The sequence below is a fragment of the Fukomys damarensis genome, unplaced genomic scaffold (assembly GCF_012274545.1).
Source record: "Fukomys damarensis isolate Sample0158 unplaced genomic scaffold, DMR_v1.0_HiC HiC_scaffold_1, whole genome shotgun sequence".
Classification (NCBI taxonomy): domain Eukaryota; kingdom Metazoa; phylum Chordata; class Mammalia; order Rodentia; family Bathyergidae; genus Fukomys; species Fukomys damarensis.
This window is the reverse complement of record NW_022900913.1, coordinates 35578424-35600127: the sequence shown is the minus strand read 5'-3', so window position 1 is coordinate 35600127 and position 21704 is coordinate 35578424. Positions and strand designations below refer to the sequence as shown.

General features: G+C 34.0%; 1 protein-coding gene across 1 annotated transcript in view; it reads left to right on the top strand.

Moving 5' to 3' along the window:
- Positions 1-20441, top strand: part of Hcn1 (hyperpolarization activated cyclic nucleotide gated potassium channel 1) — a 329950-nt gene extending 309509 nt beyond the window's left edge. Inside the window, exons 6-7 of the mRNA XM_033760857.1 lie at positions 13443-13607; positions 16922-20441. Of these exons, the coding sequence (XP_033616748.1) occupies positions 13443-13607; positions 16922-17793 (1037 nt within the window). The 3' untranslated portion in view covers positions 17794-20441. The remainder of the gene's footprint in view (positions 1-13442; positions 13608-16921) is intronic.
- Positions 20442-21704: the final 1263 nt, after the last annotated feature.

Sequence of the window (21704 nt, the reverse complement as noted above, 5' to 3'; positions counted from 1 at the left end):
AATCATGTATCATCTTGAATGCATGTTATCTCTTAATTTTTATTACTATTATCTCTCTTTTTAATTTTTTTTCTGAATGAGGAAGCTCAAATATTTGTCTGATAACTATGAGAACTTCTTTCCGTAAAAATCCATCCCTGACATCGCCTAGGTCCTAGCAGCTTGCTAGTAATGCAGATCCTCTGGCCGCATTCCAGACTAAATCCTGACCTTCATTTTAACAAGATACTCCTGTGATTCCTGTGAACACCAAAGAGAGAAAAGCAGTGCAATAAATAATCCACTGTGAAAGAGACAACCATTTATTTTCCCATTAAACAAATCAATATATGTACTGGGCCAGGGATTTAACTCAGTGGTTCTGCCATTTGGCTTGCAAATGCAAAAACCTGAGTTCAATCCCCATACCCCCCCCAAAAAAAAAAAAATATATATATATATATATGTATGTATGTATGTATGCATGTATTTAAATCTCACATGTGCATCTGTGATATGTATGTACATGTATATGAGAGAGGGGGAGAGAATCACATGAAATTTTTAGACAATTTTTCTCTGTAATAGACTTGCCTCATAAAGGTCTAGTGAATATACAATATTTTGTATGGAGACTAATATTTCTGCATTGTGTTTATTTTCCATTTTTGTGAGCTTATTAGGCCACATAGGACAAGAGAATCATAAAGATATCACTTTAAAATATGCATTGGGGTATCTAAGAACTGAAATTATTTGATGAATTTTTAAAAAGCTGACTGCTTTTTTTGTAACACACATAATTCAATTTTTTTAATTAACTTTTAAAGAGTTGAATGTTGGCAGATTTAAAATCAAAATAAGAAATTTGGATTGGTCTGGATTGTTATTCCCATTACCCAGAGGTTCTTTTTTTCTATCTATCTATCTATCTTTCTTTCTTTCTTTTTTTTTTTTTTTTTTGAGATAGGGTCTCACTATGTAGTTGAGACTGACGTGGAACTAATTATGTAGCCCAGGCTGGTCTACAATTCAAAGTGATCCTCCTGCCTCAGCCTCCCAAGTGCTGGGATTACAGCATACGCCACCGCACCCGGCCTGGTCTGGATTTTTAAATCTGGACTGAAACAAGACAACTGTGGTCTTACTCTGTAGCTTTAATATTTTATGTGACTTTTATGAACTCTTCTGTGTATATCACATGAACTAGCACGGGGCTAGAAGTGAATCCTTTTATCTACCCAGTAAATATTCTGACTATTACAGAGGCAATATCTATCCAGTATTTTAGTTTACCAAAGATAACAAGTATACATAAATATTAGATATCAGTTTATGAGTAGTGTTGTGTAAAGTGTATGCAAACACTAGGAACTGAAGTCATGATGGAACTGAAAAGCACAGACATTTTGAAGAAAGAAAAGAGAAGAGTTACTAAAGAGTAGAAAATATGAACCTTAGTGAAACATCCACATAGATAATAAGATGAAATGATAATTTTATAAACATTTGTCATCATTTGGCAGCAGATAAGAGCTTTATGTTTAGAAGAAAGACTCAAAGTTCTACAAATAGATATATCTTTTGGGGATGCTATGTTCAATGTAAACTTCTCATTTTATGGTGGTATTTGCAATCTGGTATAAGTCATTTTTCTTTTCATCTATTAACTAAATGATTAATTTCATATATCTTGAACTAAATACTATATATGTATAAGCTCACATTGCAAATGTGATCATCATCACAGTACTTGACTTTAAGGACCTTAAAGATTGCTATAGAGAAATATAAGCAAGTAAGTTTGATAATGTTTGTATTATCTAAGACAATATTATCAAGATAGGAGGTAGAAAGAAAAGTTCTCCCTGGGACAGTTAATGTAGGATTCTCATAAATATGCAACCATCTTACTAGAGATAAAGTCTAAGGTTCTTGGATGGTTAGTTTATGAATAAATTATTTATTAGAAGATTAAATTTAGAGAACTACTTGATGAATGAAGTATTACATCTTCCTTGGTTCTATCAGGGACAGACAATGTCACACAGAAGAATTACAAAGGAAAAAAATTGTAAGGAAAAAAGGAAAGAAAGCAGTTTTTTACAAATGTCCTAATTTTCTAGGCTTTTTCTGGGTACTTGCTAGGCACTATTTTAGTTAACTGCCTGAAAATTTTACCAGTGAATAAATTGCATAAGGTACTGTTACTAGCTCAGAACTTAGAAGCCAAGGGGAGCATCTCAACTCATATTTATTTTTTCTCATTGAGTTCATTGGTACATTTTAGGTATATGGTACAGTTACATTCATCATTAGGATCTTGTACCTCTACATGACAGATCTTGGTTCTCAATTTTTCCTCTTGTCCCTGCCCTCCCTTCTCTCCCTCCTCCTTCCCCTATTTACAAATACTTTGTTTCCATTTTTTTTCATTTTCTTATGTTTTACTTTTCTTTTCCCTTATTGCCTTTCCCCTACCCTTCCCATTTCCCCTACACCTTTAGCCCTTTTCTTCCTATTTCACATGGTCAGTTATCTCATTAGGATCTTATGTACTATTATAGTTTTTCACATCAGAGAAACTATTCAGTATTTCTACATGTGACTTATATATTTCACTTAGGAGTATATTCTCAATATGTATACATTTGCTTATGAATGACTCTAACTTCTCATTCTTTATGGCTAATATGCCATTTTATAGAAAAACCACATCTTCTTTATCCAGTTTCCAGCTGATGGGCAAATGGGCTGTTTCCAAGTTATAGCTATTCCAAACTGTGCTGCTATAAACATAGGTGTGCATATATCACTGTGATATGATTCTTTTAATTCTTTTGGAAAGATACCCAGCAGAGGGATGGCTGGGTCAAATGGAACCTCTGGTCCCTGCTCTTTGAGGTATCTCCATATTAATTTCCATAGTGGTTGCACCAGTCTGCACTCCCACCAACAATGGAGAAGGGTTCCTTTCTCCCCACAACCCCGTTAACATTTGTTATTGTTTGATGTCTTGATAGCAGCCATTCCTTGTGGGGTGAGGTGTAATTTCAGTGTAGTTTTCATCTGCATCTATCGAATGACCAGTGATGTGGAACATTTTTTCAGATAAAGAAATAAAAACATCAAGTAAATATATCAACTTATATGTTTAAAAATAGATGAGTTGATTAAACTTATGGGGAGAGGTAAGACTTCCTTGACAAGGCAGGGTCCTCTAAGTGACAATTGATTTGGATAGTAGTAGAGGACACTGATATTTGTGCAATTTAGGTTATAGCTATGTTTATTAAAATACCAGTTTTTCTTCAGTAAAAGACAAAAATGAGTATTCTTGTGACTGGAAAAAAATGCAATCTATGTTATCATCCCATTTATAATACTCAGATTTAAATTTTAAAAATTTGTCACATTTGTGTTTCAGAAAATTATGTAAAGTATGAAATTATCAAATTCAACAAAATTTACACTATTTTAAGTTCTATTCTTTCTGAATTTCTTTAGAATGCTATTTAAATCCATTTAGCACCCAAAGTACTTCTGTCAGCCAAGCTTGATATACAATTGATTTAAGATAGATGTTAACCTCTTCTGTGCCATACAGCTGTTGTGCATTACTAGTTCACTAGTTTAAATAAAGACTACAAATACAAATTCAGGAGGAAATAAAAAGTTATGGTTTCTCTTGCATATCATAGCATGATACTAATTTAAAATCTTATAAAATTTCTCTGAAATTTGCATTTTGATGCACTATAGAGAATTGCTCATATTCCATGGTGCTGTGTATAAAAGAAGGAAGCAGCTTTTGCTTAGGTTACAAGGACCAGCTGAGTATAATTTTTCCCATAAATTCTTGAAACTCAAGCTAAACACAGTACTTTAGAAATTCCTGTCCGGCGTTCCTGATTAACTCAGTGTCATTCAATGTCAAGCTGTTTTAGAGGTCAGGGAAATATTTCTGAGCTCTGCAAAATGCTACCTTCCCTTACCTTGTAAAATGACTGCTTATATAGATGACAGTAATGCCAAGTAGACTTAAATGTTTATAACCATGGTTAATGAATATCAGCAAAAATAGCACTGGGCAGATGAGACATCTCATATTCTAAGGATTATTGAAAGTAGACATACATTATGCTTGGCCACGTCTAATCTCTCAGGCCATGCTCTTCCTGACACTGAAATTGGAAACATAGTTTTTGAATGTTCCTGTGACAGGATACATTATTGACAAATTTTTATCTAAGCAAGTAAAATAAATGGCTAGCTATTTCATAAGTGCCCTATAAAGAAAACCAGGAAAATCCTACCAAACTAAACTGAATATACTAAATCCTCCTTATTTGTTCATATGACTATAATAAAGAAATGTTAGATTATAATATAGGTCAGATAAAAGACCACATTATGAAGTAAATTTGAATTAATATTTTAAAGACACTGATATTTCAAAGGCATGAAGAGACCACTAAGAAATTCCTTGTTCAGTTTTCAGAGTGAATAAATTAAAAAATAATAAGCAGAAATGTGGAATAATAAACAGGTTTTAAAACATATGCAAACATATTGTGTAAAATGCTTATACCTATCAGCTGTATTTAGCTTATTCTTTAGGGATTCTGTTTCATTTCAATTATTTTTTTATCTTTCTTATGAATTCAATTTAAGCAGCTGGAAGCAAGTTATGATTTACCTACAAGTAAGAATATATCAATTTTGAAAAAAAATCACAAAATCCTCTATCTACTTTCTTCATTGTAGATCTTGCACAAAAACTTTAGAAATGTTGTGTTTCTTGAAGATGGTACATAAACTATTTGATAAATTTTATAATAAAATATGTATGAAGGAAACTAATATTATCTAAAACTTAATAGAATTTGTGAGGAACTTTGTGTCACACATTAAATTTTACACATTCATAGGTATTTTCAAATAATTTTGTCTGCGAAGGACTAAAATAATGTAAGCATACAAAATTTTAAAAAATAGTTGTAAACTACCATGTGAATAATTTCTAGAGACCTAAAGGATAGCATGCACTATAGGTACTTAAGTTGTTTTTTCTCTCTGTGCCCTTTATTCAAACACACACACACACACACACACACACACAGATATACACAGATACTCAGAGATAGAGAGAGAGTAAATATATCTGAAGTCTCTAGCACCCAATATAGGTCTGTGTTTACACCATTAGTGATTTCCAAGCTGAGTTAATAGCATGAGAAAATCAATTCACAGAGAAGCACCTGCTCAGACTCATCCTGAGTCTGGAAATTCAATTCATGAAATCTAAGACCCTTGTATGACAGTAGACTTGTATTCATTGCTAAATGTGTTATTTCTTAATTCTGTGATTCATGGGAAAAATGAAAAGAGGTCCTTTATAAAAGTTAGGAGCATTTTTAAGTGTTTTTCATACTAACGGCCATTCTTGTGTCATTTTGTTTTGTTTCTCACTAAAAAATTATTGAGATTTGGAAAAGTAATGACTGATGAATTTTTAGTTGTTAATGAACAACAGTCTTTAGTTTCTTCATAGACAAAAATGTTATATTAAATACAAATAGATTATATTTACATAGGTAATGAAATCATTTATTTTGTACAGCGTGCTGCTACTTGATACCGTGATTTCAGCAAACATCAAGCATGTATGTACCATGGAGATGATGGGGACATAAAGTGTAATGAGACATTAGAGGTTCAAGATAAAAGGCCTGAATTAAATATTTCATGCTAATTGAATTCTAGAGCTGTAGTTAAGTTTCACATTTCATGTCCAAAAATGTATAAGATATGATCAGAAAACAGAGTGTTCTTAAAATATGTATACAATTATAGACACATTGTCATTACTTTCCCTCAAAATACCCCTTCTTGCTTCAACCATACTTATCTCGTCTTGCTTGCCACTGTGTGATGTAGTTCTAGACTCCTTTATCCTAAGTCTCTTCAGTTGCACTGTCGTAGGTGCCTCGGTATCTTGAAATGATTGCAAAGATTTACCTTTACTAAGCATTTCAATGATTATTAAGTAACTAGGGACTAACTAGAAATAACTAGAATCTTCATGGTGCCAGACCCAGTGAATAAGATGCATGATGACACATTGTAATGTTTTTATGAGCTTGCTTCTTTGTTGGATGGCACTCCCCAGTGGCATTCAGTTTTTAAAATCACATCTCAGAAATATACTCATGCAAGAGAAATTCTCATGAAAGAGCACTTCCAGAACTGTTTTAAAAAGTGGCAAAGAACGGTGGGATAAGTGTTTTAAAGCTAGAGAGAATATTTTGAGGGGAGTTATTGGCAATGTGCCTTTCACTCTAGTGGCTTTTCTTTCAAATATAAACATTCATCATATTTTTTTATCATCCACTGTAATCATTTCTCCAAATCCTCAAGGCCAAGAGTAGGTAACCTGTTAACACATGATTTCAACTCTCCAGGCCAATATCCTTGATATTTCACCAAAAAATGAATGTCTATAACTGACATATTTGGATGTATTTAGCTGAATCAATAAACCAACCATTATTACATATGTTATCTAGAAAAACTCAAACTGAAATGTCAATTTTAACACCACACATTCCAAAGTGTAAAGAATTATATAGATACATCATGTTTTAAAAGAAAATAAGGTTTGAGACCTATTGAACCATACCTTTAAATTTTACTGATACGGTAATAGAAAAATTTGAGTTAAGAGCTCAGGATACATTCTAATTTTTCATAGCTTAGAAATAAAGCAATCTCTTTGAAGTATGTACTTTCTTACCAATGACAATATTTAACTGATTGATAAAGCATCATTACCTAGTAATAGAGCCTTATACTGCATTTTCTCTATCCATCTCTACTCCACTTATCTATACATATTGCATATTCATTATAAGAGGTCTGCAGATAATAAAGGCCAAGATAGTGTTTCAATATAATGGTTTATAGGACATATAAATAAACCCACATCTATACCAAAATATATTTTAGTTATAATACTAAAGGAGCTATATTATCCTATGTACTTTTAAATTTTATTTTCAAAATAAAAGAGTAGCATATTAATACATGTTCATGGATCTTTACAAATAAAGAGTAGCATATTAATACATGTTCATGGATCTTTACAAATAAAAGAGTAGCATATTAATACATGTTCATGGATCTTTACAAAGTCAAGATAATTTCTAAGAATGAAAAAAGTTAAAGAAAAATCCCATTTCTTGCATAATATAAAAAATGTCTTCACTTTTTAATCTCTTCAGAAAGTCTTTATCTCCCCCTTCCAGAAATTGAATTAAGAATGGTAGAAGGGGCCAGGGATTTAGCTCAGTGGTTCTGCCACCTGCCTCACAAGTGCAAGGAACGAGTTTGATCCCGGGACCAAAAAAAAAAAAAAAGTAGTAAAGAATAACATATAAACACAAATCACAGAGACCTGATACATGAATGTGTACTAGGAAAGATAAAATGATGAGACACCATGACATATTTTTAGAAGACGGAAAATAGATATAGGAATGGGGTACAAGATGACATTCCCCCAACTAGCAGCTGTTGCCCTTTCTTCCTTGATAATGGAATTCTGATCTGAGTGGCCAGTATCATACATAAACACAGGGATTAAACCAGTGTTTGTCTAATTCAGTCACTAACTGCATTTGTCTTGCTCCACTTTACCAAATATTCAGTCTCAAATCCTGTCTTGTAATTAAGCATGGCTATTGATGCAGTTCTGACATAATGTTAAAAGAAAGTAAGTTAGGGACCCTCAGTGCAATCCTTTCTTTCGTAATAGAAAGAACAAAAGGTAGGAAGGAAGGAAGTCTTTCCCTCTCTCCCCACATTGGATGCCAGAGGGAATGAGGACGTGAATGCTTATAGTTCCAGGCAGCTTGTGATCATGAGGAGAAAGCCTGGAAAAGCAGTCTTGCTAACACAATGCCCTGGTGCCCCTAAGGTGCTGAACCAACTTGAGCCTTGCCTATCACCAAGTCTTTCTTTGTCTAACATTAATAAATTATGTTGATGGAAAGTAAACACTATTTAGATATTCTAAAACATGCAGTTAAATACACTGGTGATTAATGATGGATCTGGAAGGAAAAATCCAGGAAATTGGAATACATATATTTCATATATATATATATATATACACATATATTTCATATATATATATATATATCACATATATAAATGATATATATATATATTTCAAAAACAAGGTGGTGGGAGTCTGGGGATATAGCTCAGTATGAAGGCCCTCAGTTCAATCCCCAGTATCACAGAGAAAAATAAGAGGTAGTAAAAAAATGGCAACATACTGAAAACCAGTTTGTTTAGCAAGTGATTCTCCCTCCCTTCTTCCACATGTAGACTGGCCTGTAGCCAGACAGGAAGTTTCCTTGGAAGCTGGGAATAAAGTAGGAAAGTCAGTGGCTCTTTCCTAACACTGCTGAACAAGAAAGAGCAAAGGACAGTTAGAGTCAGTCACACTACAGTAAAGCCCTCCTGATTCTGGCATTTAGCAAAATGTGCTAAATGAAGCTACCACCTATCTACTCTAAAGAAAGCTCAAAATCAACATAGTCTGCAACATCACCAGAGTTTTCATCTTTGAATGTGTGTATAATAATAAATTATTCAAAGAAAACATTCAGCATGCCAGAAAAAGATCTAGAAATAATGAAGTCAAGGTTAAGAGAAAGAATTTGGAAAACGGAGGACAAATCCAAATATAATAAAAGTAACAACAAAATCTTCTTTTCATTCCTACAGTCCTGGGGCAACATTTATATATATATAATTCACATATTTACAGTATATAATTCAACAGTATTTTACTGAACATTCCAAGTTATGAAGCCATTCCCATAAGTCAAATTTTAAACCATTGTCATCCAGTATATCTCTTGGCTATTTATTATTTTATGAGTCTTTAAATATTGATTATTATTTAATTGTATATATTTATTTGCTACAGTGTCATAACTTAATACATACATAAAATTTGTGTTCACCAAAACAAGTGAGCATTTTCATCTCCTTAAACATTTTATACTTTAATTTTTAAATATTTAAAAAAAATTTTTCCTGGAGATTCATTTGATTTCTTTTTATTGTATTAGTACATGTTTGAAATATATGAAGTTTACATTCATCTTGCAGCTATGTACATGCACATAACACAGCTTGTTTATTTTTAATGTCCTTCCCATTCCCAGCCACTTCTCTCAGTCTCGGAGCTCCCTTTCTCAATTTTCATTCTTGTTATCATTGTTCTTAGCTCATGCTGATAACAAATAATGTTTGTATTCATTGTGGGAATTTGGTACCTCTACATAGCAAATCTTAATCTTATTTTTCCCTCTCCTCTCCCTCTCAGTCTCCTGGACCCCTTAACTAATATATTAAAAACAAACAAAAAATGCACATATCAATGTGGTACCATAAAACATTGCCATACACGTATATATTGTATAATACTTAAAATGGGTTAATCATATTTTTCTTTTCAAAAATTTATCATTTCTTTATGATGAAAGCGTTCAAAATCCTTTCTTCCAGCTTTTTCAAACGTAGAGTGCATTATTGTTATCTATAGTCACCCTGCTGAGCAATAGCTCATAAGGACTTTCTTAGTCCTGACAGTAACTTAGTATCCACGGATCAGTCTTGTCCCATGTTAGGCTCTCAGCATCAATGAGATCAACTTTTTGATTCTACATTTGAGTGAGATCATGAGGTACTTGCCTTTCTATATCTTTATTATTTCACATAACATTGTTACAACCAGTCTCCTCCTTCTTGTTACAAATGACAGGATTTCATTCTTTTCTTAACTGAACAGTATTCCACTGTGTACATTGTACCACATTTTCTGTGTCAGTTGATGGGCACTTAGCTTGGTTCCCATTTCTTGACTGTTATGAATAGTCCTGCAATGAACTTGGGCAGTATTTACATTTCTTCAACATACTGAATTCACTACCTTTGTATGCATAACTCTTAGTGGGATTGCTGGATTATATGTTAGATCTATCTTTAATTTTTGAGAAAACTCATAATGTTTTCCAGAAAGGCTGTACTCATTTACATTGCCCCTAACAGTGTAGAAGTGTTCTCTCTTCTCAATACCATTGTCAGCATTTGTTTATCTTTAGTATTTTTAGTAATATCCATCCTAACTGCAGTGAGATTATATCTCATAGTGGCTTTTATATGCATTTCCCTGGCAGCTAATGATTACAGTGCATTTCATAAGTTTGCCAGCCATAATTCTTTTGAGAAAATTTGTTGTATCATTTGCCCATTTTGAAATTGAAGTTGTTTGATGTAGTTATTGAGCTTTCGAGGCCTTATATGTTCTGGATCCTTTGTTTTAATCCTTTATCAGAAAGAATCAGTTTTCATTTTTCTTATTTTGACGTCTGTCAATTCACAAACTTGCTGTGATGAAGTTTCTTAGTTTGATATGATCCCATTGTCTATTTTTATTTCTTGCCTGTGCATTGTGGTCTTGTCTAAAAATTTTCACCCATATCAACATTTTAAAGTAGTTCCTCTATGTTTTTCTACTAGTTTCATATCTTGCTTTTGGGTATTCGATGTACTTTGAGTTTATTTGTGTATAGTGTGAGAGACAGCATACAATTTTCAGTCTCATGTATGTGAATATCCCATTTTCTCAGAGCTATATATTGAAGTGTGTGTCGTCAAAATTTTGAGGACTGCAAATTCAGTAATTGTCAGATATAAAAGCAATACATAAAATCACTAAATTTTTATATACCAATATTGATACTGCTGAGGAGTAAATGAGAGCTATGAGAGTGAGTAAATGCACATACTTAGGAATACATTCAACCAGGTACTGAAAGAACTCTAAAATAAAAATCACAAAACTCTAATCAATTGAAAGTAAATAAAGTGAAAGTGACACACACACACACAAAAGTGGAAATACCTCCCATGTTCATGATTGGATGGATTAGTATCGTTGAAATATCTATATTACTCAAAACAATTCACAGATCCAGCACAATCCCTATTGACTAGTATTTCTTGCTTCAGAAACCACTAATGCTACCTGCATCTATAGACTTAATTTTTCTGCATATTTCATATAAACAGGTTAGTACAAACTGTGAAGTCTCATGCTTTGCTTCTTTCAGTTGACATTACGAAGTTTTACTGCGTCACAGTATGTACTTTCATTCACACTTGTAATTCTTAATGCCCACCATGGTAAAAAGGGATACACATGGAAGAAAATAGATGGAATGAGAAGGACACAATGAAAATGCAGAGAAAAATGAAAACAGCAAATCTGAAGGCATTTGGAAATTAAAACTAGAGATCCAAATAAACATACTAGTGTAATATGTGAATTCAAAATGCAAATTGGAGAAAATTTCCTACTACAGTAATTGTAAAAGTGTAAACTATGCTATGCATGTACAAAACCAAAAATTTTGCATATGGAGAAACAAAAAATAAATGTAATTACATTCTTGTCCCTTACTGTTTTTTTTTTGTGGGGGTACCGGGGATTGAACTCGGGTCCTTGCGCTTGTGAGGCAGGCCACCGAACTGCTGAGCTAAATCCCCAGCCCTTGTCCCTTACTTTTTTCATTTTTTTATATCCTCTACTATAACCCCATAGATTTTTTAAAAAATCTTTTGGTTTTTTTTGAGACAGGGTCTCACTATGTAGTTGAGTCTGACCTCGAACTCACTTGAACTCCCAGCAAACCCCCTGCCTCAGCCTCCTGAATGCTGGGATTACAGGAGTGCGCCACCATGCCCGGCTTTACCCCATAGACTTTAAACATTAGATTGTTAATAACTGAATATAGTTAATCTAAAAGACATATATCTGATTATAAATCTTGACTTCTTGTATATTTAGGGCATTACATGTATGAATATATGTAATTTAAATCACTGTATAAACATTCTAATTGCATTCTTTGTAATTCTGTCTCCTTACATTGTGAAACAAAATTTCTGGGTTGAAAAATATAGATACTTTTAAAGACCTTTGCTATATAATATGCCATAAGTATTTTAGTAACACAGGAATTTAATTTTGAATTAGTTCTAAGTGGTTACATCATTAGTGTTTCAGACAAATTACATGGTTTAATAATTTTCCTAAGTATGTACCAGTCTAGATTCAGGTTCCTATGCAAACAGAAAATGCATCCACAGGTGTACAGACAACCAGTTGAATATATATACAAGCATAAACAATCCAAAATATAATGTATTGTTACAACATATTTATTGACAGTGAAAATAATAGTGGTTTAGGTGGCATTTCCTAAAGTCTTACCTATCTTTCCAATTTGGTTGCCTTCAAATATTCCCACAGCATGCATATTTGTACTATTTTTATTATAAGATTTCATTTAGGTGAAATCTTTCTTTAATTTAAACTTTTTAACAACCAAAATATAAGTAATACAAAAGTAGTTATAATTTTCAACTTATGTTTCCAGCTTAAACATTAATTATGCAGTTCCTAAAACATAATAAATATCCTTGTATTGATATCATAATGAACAGAATTTCTTGATGTTCAGAAGAGTGTGAATTCAAATACTTAATCATTATTTTCAGGTATTTCCAATTGTTAAGAGATTTAACTTTTAGAAATACTTCTACCACTTCCATCTTTAAACTGATTGTTCTAGAGATAACTTTATAAAATTATTTCCTCCTTTAAAAATCAAAGTCCACAAGAGATTGATTTGGTTCATAAAATTTAGAAGACCAAAGGGAAAATTGTCTCTTGTAGATAAATTTAGCAAGCAAACACAGAACTACAAATATCTTCAGAATCTAAATTTCAACAAAAAATTCTTAGAAGATACTTAAGCAGAAAGCTTAGATTTGTTTCTTAACATAATTGTTTTCCTTCTTATCTCAGTAGGAGCATATAAAGTACACTAGTATACTAACGAATCTTGTAATACATTCATCTGAACTCTGGGCCAGTTTTGCTTGATCACAGGACTTACTAAGAAAATGTTTGGACTCACTTCCATTTATGTCTATATAATACCATCTGTTTCTGCCTCCTAGAATTCATAATAACTCTTGTTTCCATTTTTTTCTGTTTCAATTTGGATTTTTAAAAAAATTTCATTTTCTGCATTTTTGTAGTTATTTTTATTTAAGGGTGATTGGAGTATGGGTTAAAGGACAGATAAATCTTTCTTGTATTTAAACCAAAAGCCTCAATTGTTCAAAAAAAAAAGAATATTATTTTTAAGTTGATAGCAACAACTGGATACTTTTCATTATCAGAAAGAATTTCCTAATATGAAATGCTGCGGATCACTGGTTTTACATATATCATGGGGCTTTTTCTTTCAATTGCAGGAGGAGTTAAGAGCTCATAAAAGAAAACTGTCAAATCATTTTTCTTGTTTTTATAGAAATTTGCCTGCTGACCAAGGGTCGCCGCACGGCCAGTGTTCGGGCTGATACGTACTGTCGTCTTTATTCCCTCTCTGTGGACAATTTCAATGAGGTGCTGGAGGAGTATCCAATGATGAGGAGAGCCTTTGAGACGGTCGCCATTGACCGACTAGATCGGATAGGTACTCACCACTTTCATCCTTATTCATGCACAATTTAGTCTTAATGTAGTGGAGTAATATAAGTTTTCAATCTTAAATTGCAAATGCTTGCTCGTTTCTTTTTTGCTAGTTTGTGTAGTATTAGCAATTAGCTATAGTCATATTTTAGGGATATCTGAGATTCTGTCTATCCATTCTAAGTATTCCCAATTATTTATTCATGTCTACTTTTACTAGCTACGCAATATGATATCCCAAGAGAAACAGCAACGGTCTGACTCTTCAGGTAAAAAAAACATGACACAAATTCTAGATAATATTAAAATAGAACTAAAAATACAATAGGATGAGTCTACATTACAAATCAAATTTTGTCACAAGATTCATTTTTTTTATTTTTTAAGGGCCCACTTTATATTTTACCCTTACATTAAATTTGAAAACTTTGCCATTTAAATTAGTCTCAGCAGATATTTACCAAAATGTTTGTAATACAGACTCAAGCAGAAAAGGCCTTGATAGAAGTACTCTACATAGATGTTTTATTTGGCAAACATCGACAAATTTAAAGTCTTTTCTGCTACCAGATAAATATATATATTTATATAAATTAGACTGTATTGGTTATGCTAGTTTAAAGATTTACATAATTGCATAGTAAAGTTAGATCAGATTGGCTTGCTGTTAACTTCCCTAGATATGCTGGAACATTCTGAAGTGTCCTAAGAAGGTATACAATTATTTTCAAACTTACATCTTTGCCTGCCCTACCCCCTTTTCCAGCATGATTCTCAGCCTTTATAACCCCGTTTCAAATATCTTTTCATTGTGAAAACTTTCAATGAATTCTCACCGCCTATCAGGCTGAGTTTCCTACATATGTTCTCCTAAAGCTTCTGAAGTTTCACCTGCACAGTAATTATTCAAGAGATGCTAAAGTTTGTGAATGGAGAGATCATGTCTACTTCGCTATTATATTTACAGTACCTGGTACACAATGAATATTTGTTGAAGAAAGGGAGGGAGGTAGGTAAGCACAATTGGACTCAAAGGAAATGGGACTGGGAGCAGTTAGAAGTAAACAAAAGGTATCTCCATTGCTTCCTTCTTATAAAAGGTAAGGACTTGGACCGATGTACTGTTATATCGCCTTCTTTGTTTTTGCACTTGATGTCTCTCTTTCCCTCTGTGTTATAGAACAACAGACTGGGTGAGGGTTAGATTAAAATGCGCAAAGGTGGCATTTGAACATCATCAGAAGATGTAGCCAAGATTTTAGAAATTCATATGGACAGTTTAGAGAATTAACAGAACATAGTCATGCCAGGGAGTAGTAACAATAAGAGAAGTAAGTAATCCTAAAATCATCCTTACATAATTTGAACGAACTTTCCCTTTTGTGGTGTGATTTTATATTACAAAAGAGAGACTGATTTCTGAATATTTGGGTTTTTTCCTTAACCAGAGAGACATATTTAGACAAGGCATAAACTTTATTATACCTCAAAAAAGAATTTCTGTTAATTTGATACATTTCAATATAAATTATTGCATTTAATTTATTAAAGACTTTTATTTGAAATGGTATGCAATCAATAATATAGGTATACAGTTTCTAGCAAGTACCAATTATTGATCATTTATTTATTTATTTATTTATGGTGCCGGGGATTGAACTCTGGTCCTTGGGCTTGCGAGGCAAGCGGCAGAACCACTGAGCTAAATCCTTGGTCCTTATCTTTCTAAAATCATAAGAGTACTTTGAACATTATATTAACTCTTTCCAAGATTATAGATATGTAGATTATTCACATGATTAAAAAAAAGAAATGGTAACCTTTTCAATGTTGTGACCATGCCTATATGAGTACAATGTAATTAGTTAATGGGATATCCTGAATAAACATTCATATTTATTATTAATATAGGAGCTTTTACTTTGGGAAATTAGGGCAACTTTTAAAGAAAGGGAGTAACTACTTGGGTAATAATTTGAAATGCCTTTCTTGACAATTAAAGAAAATTACAGCACATTTTTCTACTTTAAAAACATACATATACATACTTTGTTATTTTCCATATGATACCTTAATATAGCAAGTTAATGTCACTTTTCAGTTACCATTTTCACTTGATACTATTGTTTCAGTGAGGGCACTGCTTTTCCATTCTTTCACTATTGATTCTAATTTTTATTCTGCCAGTGAGTAAGGTTACTGCACACCAAGAATGATAGCAGGAAAAGCTAATGCTCATTTATTTTTAAAAATATTTTTATCTCTCATTGAGTTTATTGGTACATTTTAGGTATACAGTACATTTACATTCATCAGCTTATTTAGATGGAGAGGGATCTAAGTTCCTGCCATGCTCTGTGTTTTTGGACCTCACAACAATGGTTCAGAAGAGGAATGATCCCAAAGTGATTCTCAACCCTGATGCACACAATGACGCCTTGGGGAAATTTGCTTTTAGAACATTGAAGTCTAAACTGTTTGTCTGGTTATTCACATTTAACTCACAGAGTATGAATGCACATTTGTATGTGTTAAAACTCCAGTGGGGGAGGGGATACGCAGCCGGAATCACTGGCACTTGACACTGGTAAATTTCAAGGCCAAAATAGGATGTTATTCACACTTGCAGGTGGAAGGCATTTGGGATTGTCGTAAATTGCAGCGTCCAGCTCAACAAGTGAGGTCAGGCCCAAGAGGATGCACTTCTAGCAAGACCCAGGGGACACAGAGGCAGCCCAAATGTTATCCATGACAAAGGCACACAGATTTCCTGTTTACCTAGCCATGTTTTCTGCATATTGTTTTCACTCTTCCTGAGTTCAGGTCTCCTTTCTAGTAAAAATGGGATTATGAACACACCTACCTCAAGGGTTTGAGGACTGGATCAAAGACTACTCCAAAGCCTTTTAAGGATTACCTGGCACCACCGAGCATTTGCTTAAATGTTAGATCTTATCTCCCCATAAGCCTTTCTTTGGAAGGCAGATTGTAATTCAGATCTGATCCAAAAGCCCTCTCTTCCCTCACTCTTCGAGGTTGCCCTCACGTTACATATCTCCATTTCTTCTGTAAAATGGCATTTGCCATCTTACAGGTTTTCAGCTTGGCTTGAGTAAGAAAATTTACCAGGCAGATGCAGGAAGCCTGGGAGAGGGGGCAGAAGCTTCATTTCTATTCTGGTCTAAAGCTGAGTTCTTGGCTCCCTGGCCTCTTATGCAAACTGCTGACATACTTCTGTTTGCTGCAGCCACTCACACGTGGCATTGCCCTCAGTGGTGTGTACCCTTGCTAAGTGCCTGTAATTTTTTTCCCTGACAGGAAAGAAAAACTCCATTCTTCTACAGAAGTTCCAAAAAGATCTAAACACTGGTGTTTTCAATAACCAGGAGAATGAGATCTTGAAGCAAATCGTGAAACATGACAGGGAGATGGTGCAGGCAATCGCTCCGATCAATTACCCTCAAATGACAACCCTGAATTCCACATCTTCCACCGCCACTCCAACCTCGCGCATGAGGACACAGTCTCCGCCGGTGTACACAGCGACCAGTCTGTCTCACAGCAACCTACACTCCCCCAGTCCCAGCACACAGACGCCCCAACCGTCTGCCATCCTGTCGCCCTGCTCCTACACCACCGCGGTCTGCAGCCCTCCAGTGCAGAGCCCGCTGGCCACGCGAACTTTCCACTATGCCTCTCCCACCGCCTCGCAGCTGTCCCTCATGCAGCAACAGGTGCCGCAGTCCCAGCCACCCCAGACTCAGCCGCAGCCTCAACAGCAGCAGACACCGGGCAGCTCCACTCCGAAGAACGAAGTACACAAGAGCACGCAGGCGCTGCACAACACCAACCTGACCCGGGAAGTCAGGCCCCTCTCGGCCTCGCAGCCCTCTCTGCCCCACGAGGTGGCCACTCTGATCTCCAGACCTCATCCTACTGTGGGCGAGTCTCTGGCCTCCATCCCTCAACCCGTGACAGCTGTCCACGGCACGGGTCTTCAGGCTGGGGGTAGGAGCACCGTCTCGCAGAGAGTCACCCTCTTCAGACAGATGTCATCGGGAGCCATTCCGCCCAACCGGGGAGTCCCGCCCGCACCCCCTCCACCAGCGCCCGCTCTGCAGAGAGAGGCTTCCCCAGTCTTAAACACAGACCCAGAGGCAGAAAAGCCACGATTTGCTTCAAATTTATGATCCCTGCTGATTGTCAAAGCAGAATTACTCGAATAAACCGAGAACATTCTCAGATCCTATTTTATTCTATCTCCTGGTAATCCTTATAGCCTATTATGAAGAGATATTTTAGACAGCTCTCACCTACATGTAAAATGTAAAAGCATATATGCATATACTATTAAATATATATCTATATTCCCACGAGAAGTTGACCTGTTTAGCATTCAGTGTTATATGTTTTCCTTTCTTTTAATTATTAAAAGTTTTAAAATATTGTTGTAAGATTATTTATTTCTAATCTGCTTTTACTTAATTCGTTTGGTATATGTATTTCTCTATTTTATAAAGAGTTCTTGGATTCCATGGGAACAAAATTCTGATTTTACAAAAGGCATCTCAGATGCACTCTCGAATAGCACCAGTCAAAATTTTCATTAGCTATGTCTTGCATCTAAATTATTAATCATTGATTATAGAGTACTGCATAGCAAATCCCATTTTATAGATAAAATTGTATTTTGGTGCTTTCAATTTTAAATTAGATAAAAACACACTACATGCTTGGCCACTGTAGCGGACTAGCATTGTCTCATTAAGGATATCCTTAAAGTCAGACATGTTCATTGATCTTTCAGAAAACTAAGGGGTATTTGTCTTCATGTGTTATCGGACTGTTACCAAGACTCAATCAATGTTAGTTGTAAATACTTTTTTCAACCCAAATAATAGTAGCTATTCTGTGTTGTATGAAGGTAAAAGTCACTGTTTAAGAATTTAGTTTTATTGCTTCACTTCAAAGCTTAGAGGTTTAAATTTTACCAAACCTAATTGTGACAATTATTCAATTGTAATGAAATGGCTTGAAACCTACAATATTATTTTAACCTGCAATGTTTTATGCAAAATTGTATGCTTGAATTTACACCAAATATGCTTGTATTACACCAAGAATCATTACTTTTCTCCCTTATTGCCATAATCCCGCATCCTAACATAGTCCCTGCATGCTTTCTTGGGAAAAATAGATTCAAATCAGTCATTGTAAAGGAAGGCTTACAGTATTTCTCATTTCTAGAAAAATATAACAGTTCATTTAATTCCTATCTTAAAATTCTTACAAGGCTGACTTGGATCTCTGACTTAAGTCTAGAAGTGAGGTTTTCACTTTCATTTAATATCATTGCGATTATCATTATTTACATAATTATTTGTAAACCATGGCTTGATTTGGAGTAGCAAATGTGCTCTGTTTACATTGTAGTTAGTAGTTCACTGTAGTGTTCATTGAAAGAAATAAATCCAATAATATATCATCATGCCTGCTTGGGAACACACATTTTGCTCTACATAACAGTAAGTGGTTAGTAAACATTAAGGCATGTGGTGAGCAACATAGACCTTAGATAGGAGGTTTATTATTTTAAATGTGCTGAAAATAGTATGGATATAGTGATAAAGCAGAGGTAAAGTTTAATGTCTGTGAACATTGTTTGTTCTTTTGTTTTCTTCATTATTTTTATGATCTATGAGCATCTGCTTCTTCTCAAAGAAGTCCCTTAGTAATTATTTGTGCCTAATACATCCCACAATCGTGGTAGATGACTGGAACACAGTGGAAAGAGTCCTAGTATTCATCTTCTGTGTAAATAACCCAAGCTAAGAAAATGCCCTAAAGTGGAGGTCTTCAGTATCTCTGGCACCTACAACATATATTTAAGAAGAACTTAACAAAGATGATGCATTATATTGTCCAGGGCTTCCAGACAGACTTAAGGACTGAGAACAAAACAAAAGCAAAAACTCTAAAGTGGATCCATGCTGCCTGTTATGCCTTTATGGATATATACATATAATACCAAAATGAGTTATTATATTTAAGTCCTAACAGATCCTAACTGTGTGGAACTAATCAGTAATGCTAGTCAATGTACTGTTATTCTTAGTCTGCTGGTGACTAATGATGGCACACCAGGAATGGTGTTTGAAAGAACATTGTTCTGTCTACCTAGAATCTACGGGAAAGCTGCAAGACCATTTACATATCAGTAGAAAACCCTTTATTTTATTAAACTATTGGAGTTAACATCGATTTATTAAGATCATGCATTGGTCCTTTAAATTATTAAAGGTTTACATTTGATAGGATTAAAGGATTTGGAAGTGAAATATTTTTATATGTATATATATATATATATATATGAATTTCTGATTTTTTATTTTGAGCACTATTGAGAAACATAAGGAAAATTGAATTGCATGGTCTTTCAGTGCAACCATACAATTTTTATTCACTTTGTAATAGAATGGGGGGGAAAAAACCCTAAGGTTTATATGTTAATCTAATAAAATGGTACAGGGTAAATTATATACATATATGTATGAATGTATATACGCTTAGGTTAAAAAATGACTCACATTTCTGTAATATAAAGGCTCATTGCTAGTTGAAAGTGATCACTCTTCTCTGTACATAGTTAAGTCCATAAATATGGAATTTTAATTGTACAGAAAGAAATGTATTATTGAAAACATTGGTCTTTTTGCTGCTGGAAAGGTAGTAAAATAGCTAATTCTTATAACTGTATGATCAGGGATGAGGTAGAGGATTTCTTTTGTCTTTGCTCAAAGCCATACATATATAAATATATAAAGATTATTAATAAATTCAACAGAAAATAAACACCAGCAATGCATATTTCATTTTATCAATGTACTCTAATCAAATGTTTTATCTTATTAATGAGTGGAGATTTGCCTCTGTGTTTCTATCATTACATCACCTGATTTTCAAGGGAGCTATTACATGAGAATCATCATAAAATTAATTATAAATATAATTATAGAACTTGAATTTGAGAATATGGATTTCCCAACTTGTCCTTTTTTTACCTCTTGTATGGAGTAAAATTTGAATTCCTTTTTTTCTTTGCTCTGTATCTCCTTCTATGCAGATGTCCAATTTCAAATCACAGCCATTTTTGTGTTGTTATTGAATATGAAAAATATATAATTGTCCTGTCATTTACATATAAAAACCTTTTTTAAAAAATAGCATTTGGGCTGTGCAAAGGCTATGGGCAGTGGTAGAAACTCCGTACCTAAGTGGGTTTTGAATCAGATATAAAAGCCTGAGATGGATTTTTATCAAAATGAGGATAGATAGTGGAACATTCGTGGAAACAATGAGGTTAAATAGTAGGCTTGGCAATGGATTCTCTTTATCAAATACATAGCCCATCTCCAGGTCTCTGTGACCGCTCCATAATGAAATGATTCCTTGAGCACACTGTTCCGCTTTTAAAAGAGGTTGTTTTCCAATTTAGTTTAAATAAGGGTAGTATTTTCAGCACACTGAGGAGTATGAAGTCAAGTTATTCCAATAATTCCTATAGGACTCGGACAATTTAAACAATATGATAAATTTAAACTTTTATATTTATTATCTCAAAATCTGAATTACTTATACATTAAAGAATAAATTGTAACTCAGGACCTTGCTCCTGCAAGGCAGGCACGGAGCTAAATCCCCAGCCCTTTCAGAATTATTTTTAAAAATCCCAATGCATTCTTTTTCTATCTTAGGCTTTTATATTTCATAATTATACTATGTTTGCTGCTGTGGACCTCACTTGCATTATTTAAACACTGAGCTGTATAAACAAGATTTCTGTCCTTTCATCTCTAGCCTTCTAGAAGTTGTGTCATGAACCTCAAATATGATTTTGTTTATACACACTATACTTAGAGAAGTTTCATTACATGCTATTCCTGCTTTAAAAATTACTCATGCTACTCCATGAGAAAGAAATGTGGTACTTATAGGATAATTGGATGCTGAGTTATTTTGAGTCCTGAAAGGAATGGTCAAAATTTTAAGAAAGTGTGTTTAGCTAAGTACCAATAGATCAGCTCTATAATTTTGTTCAATA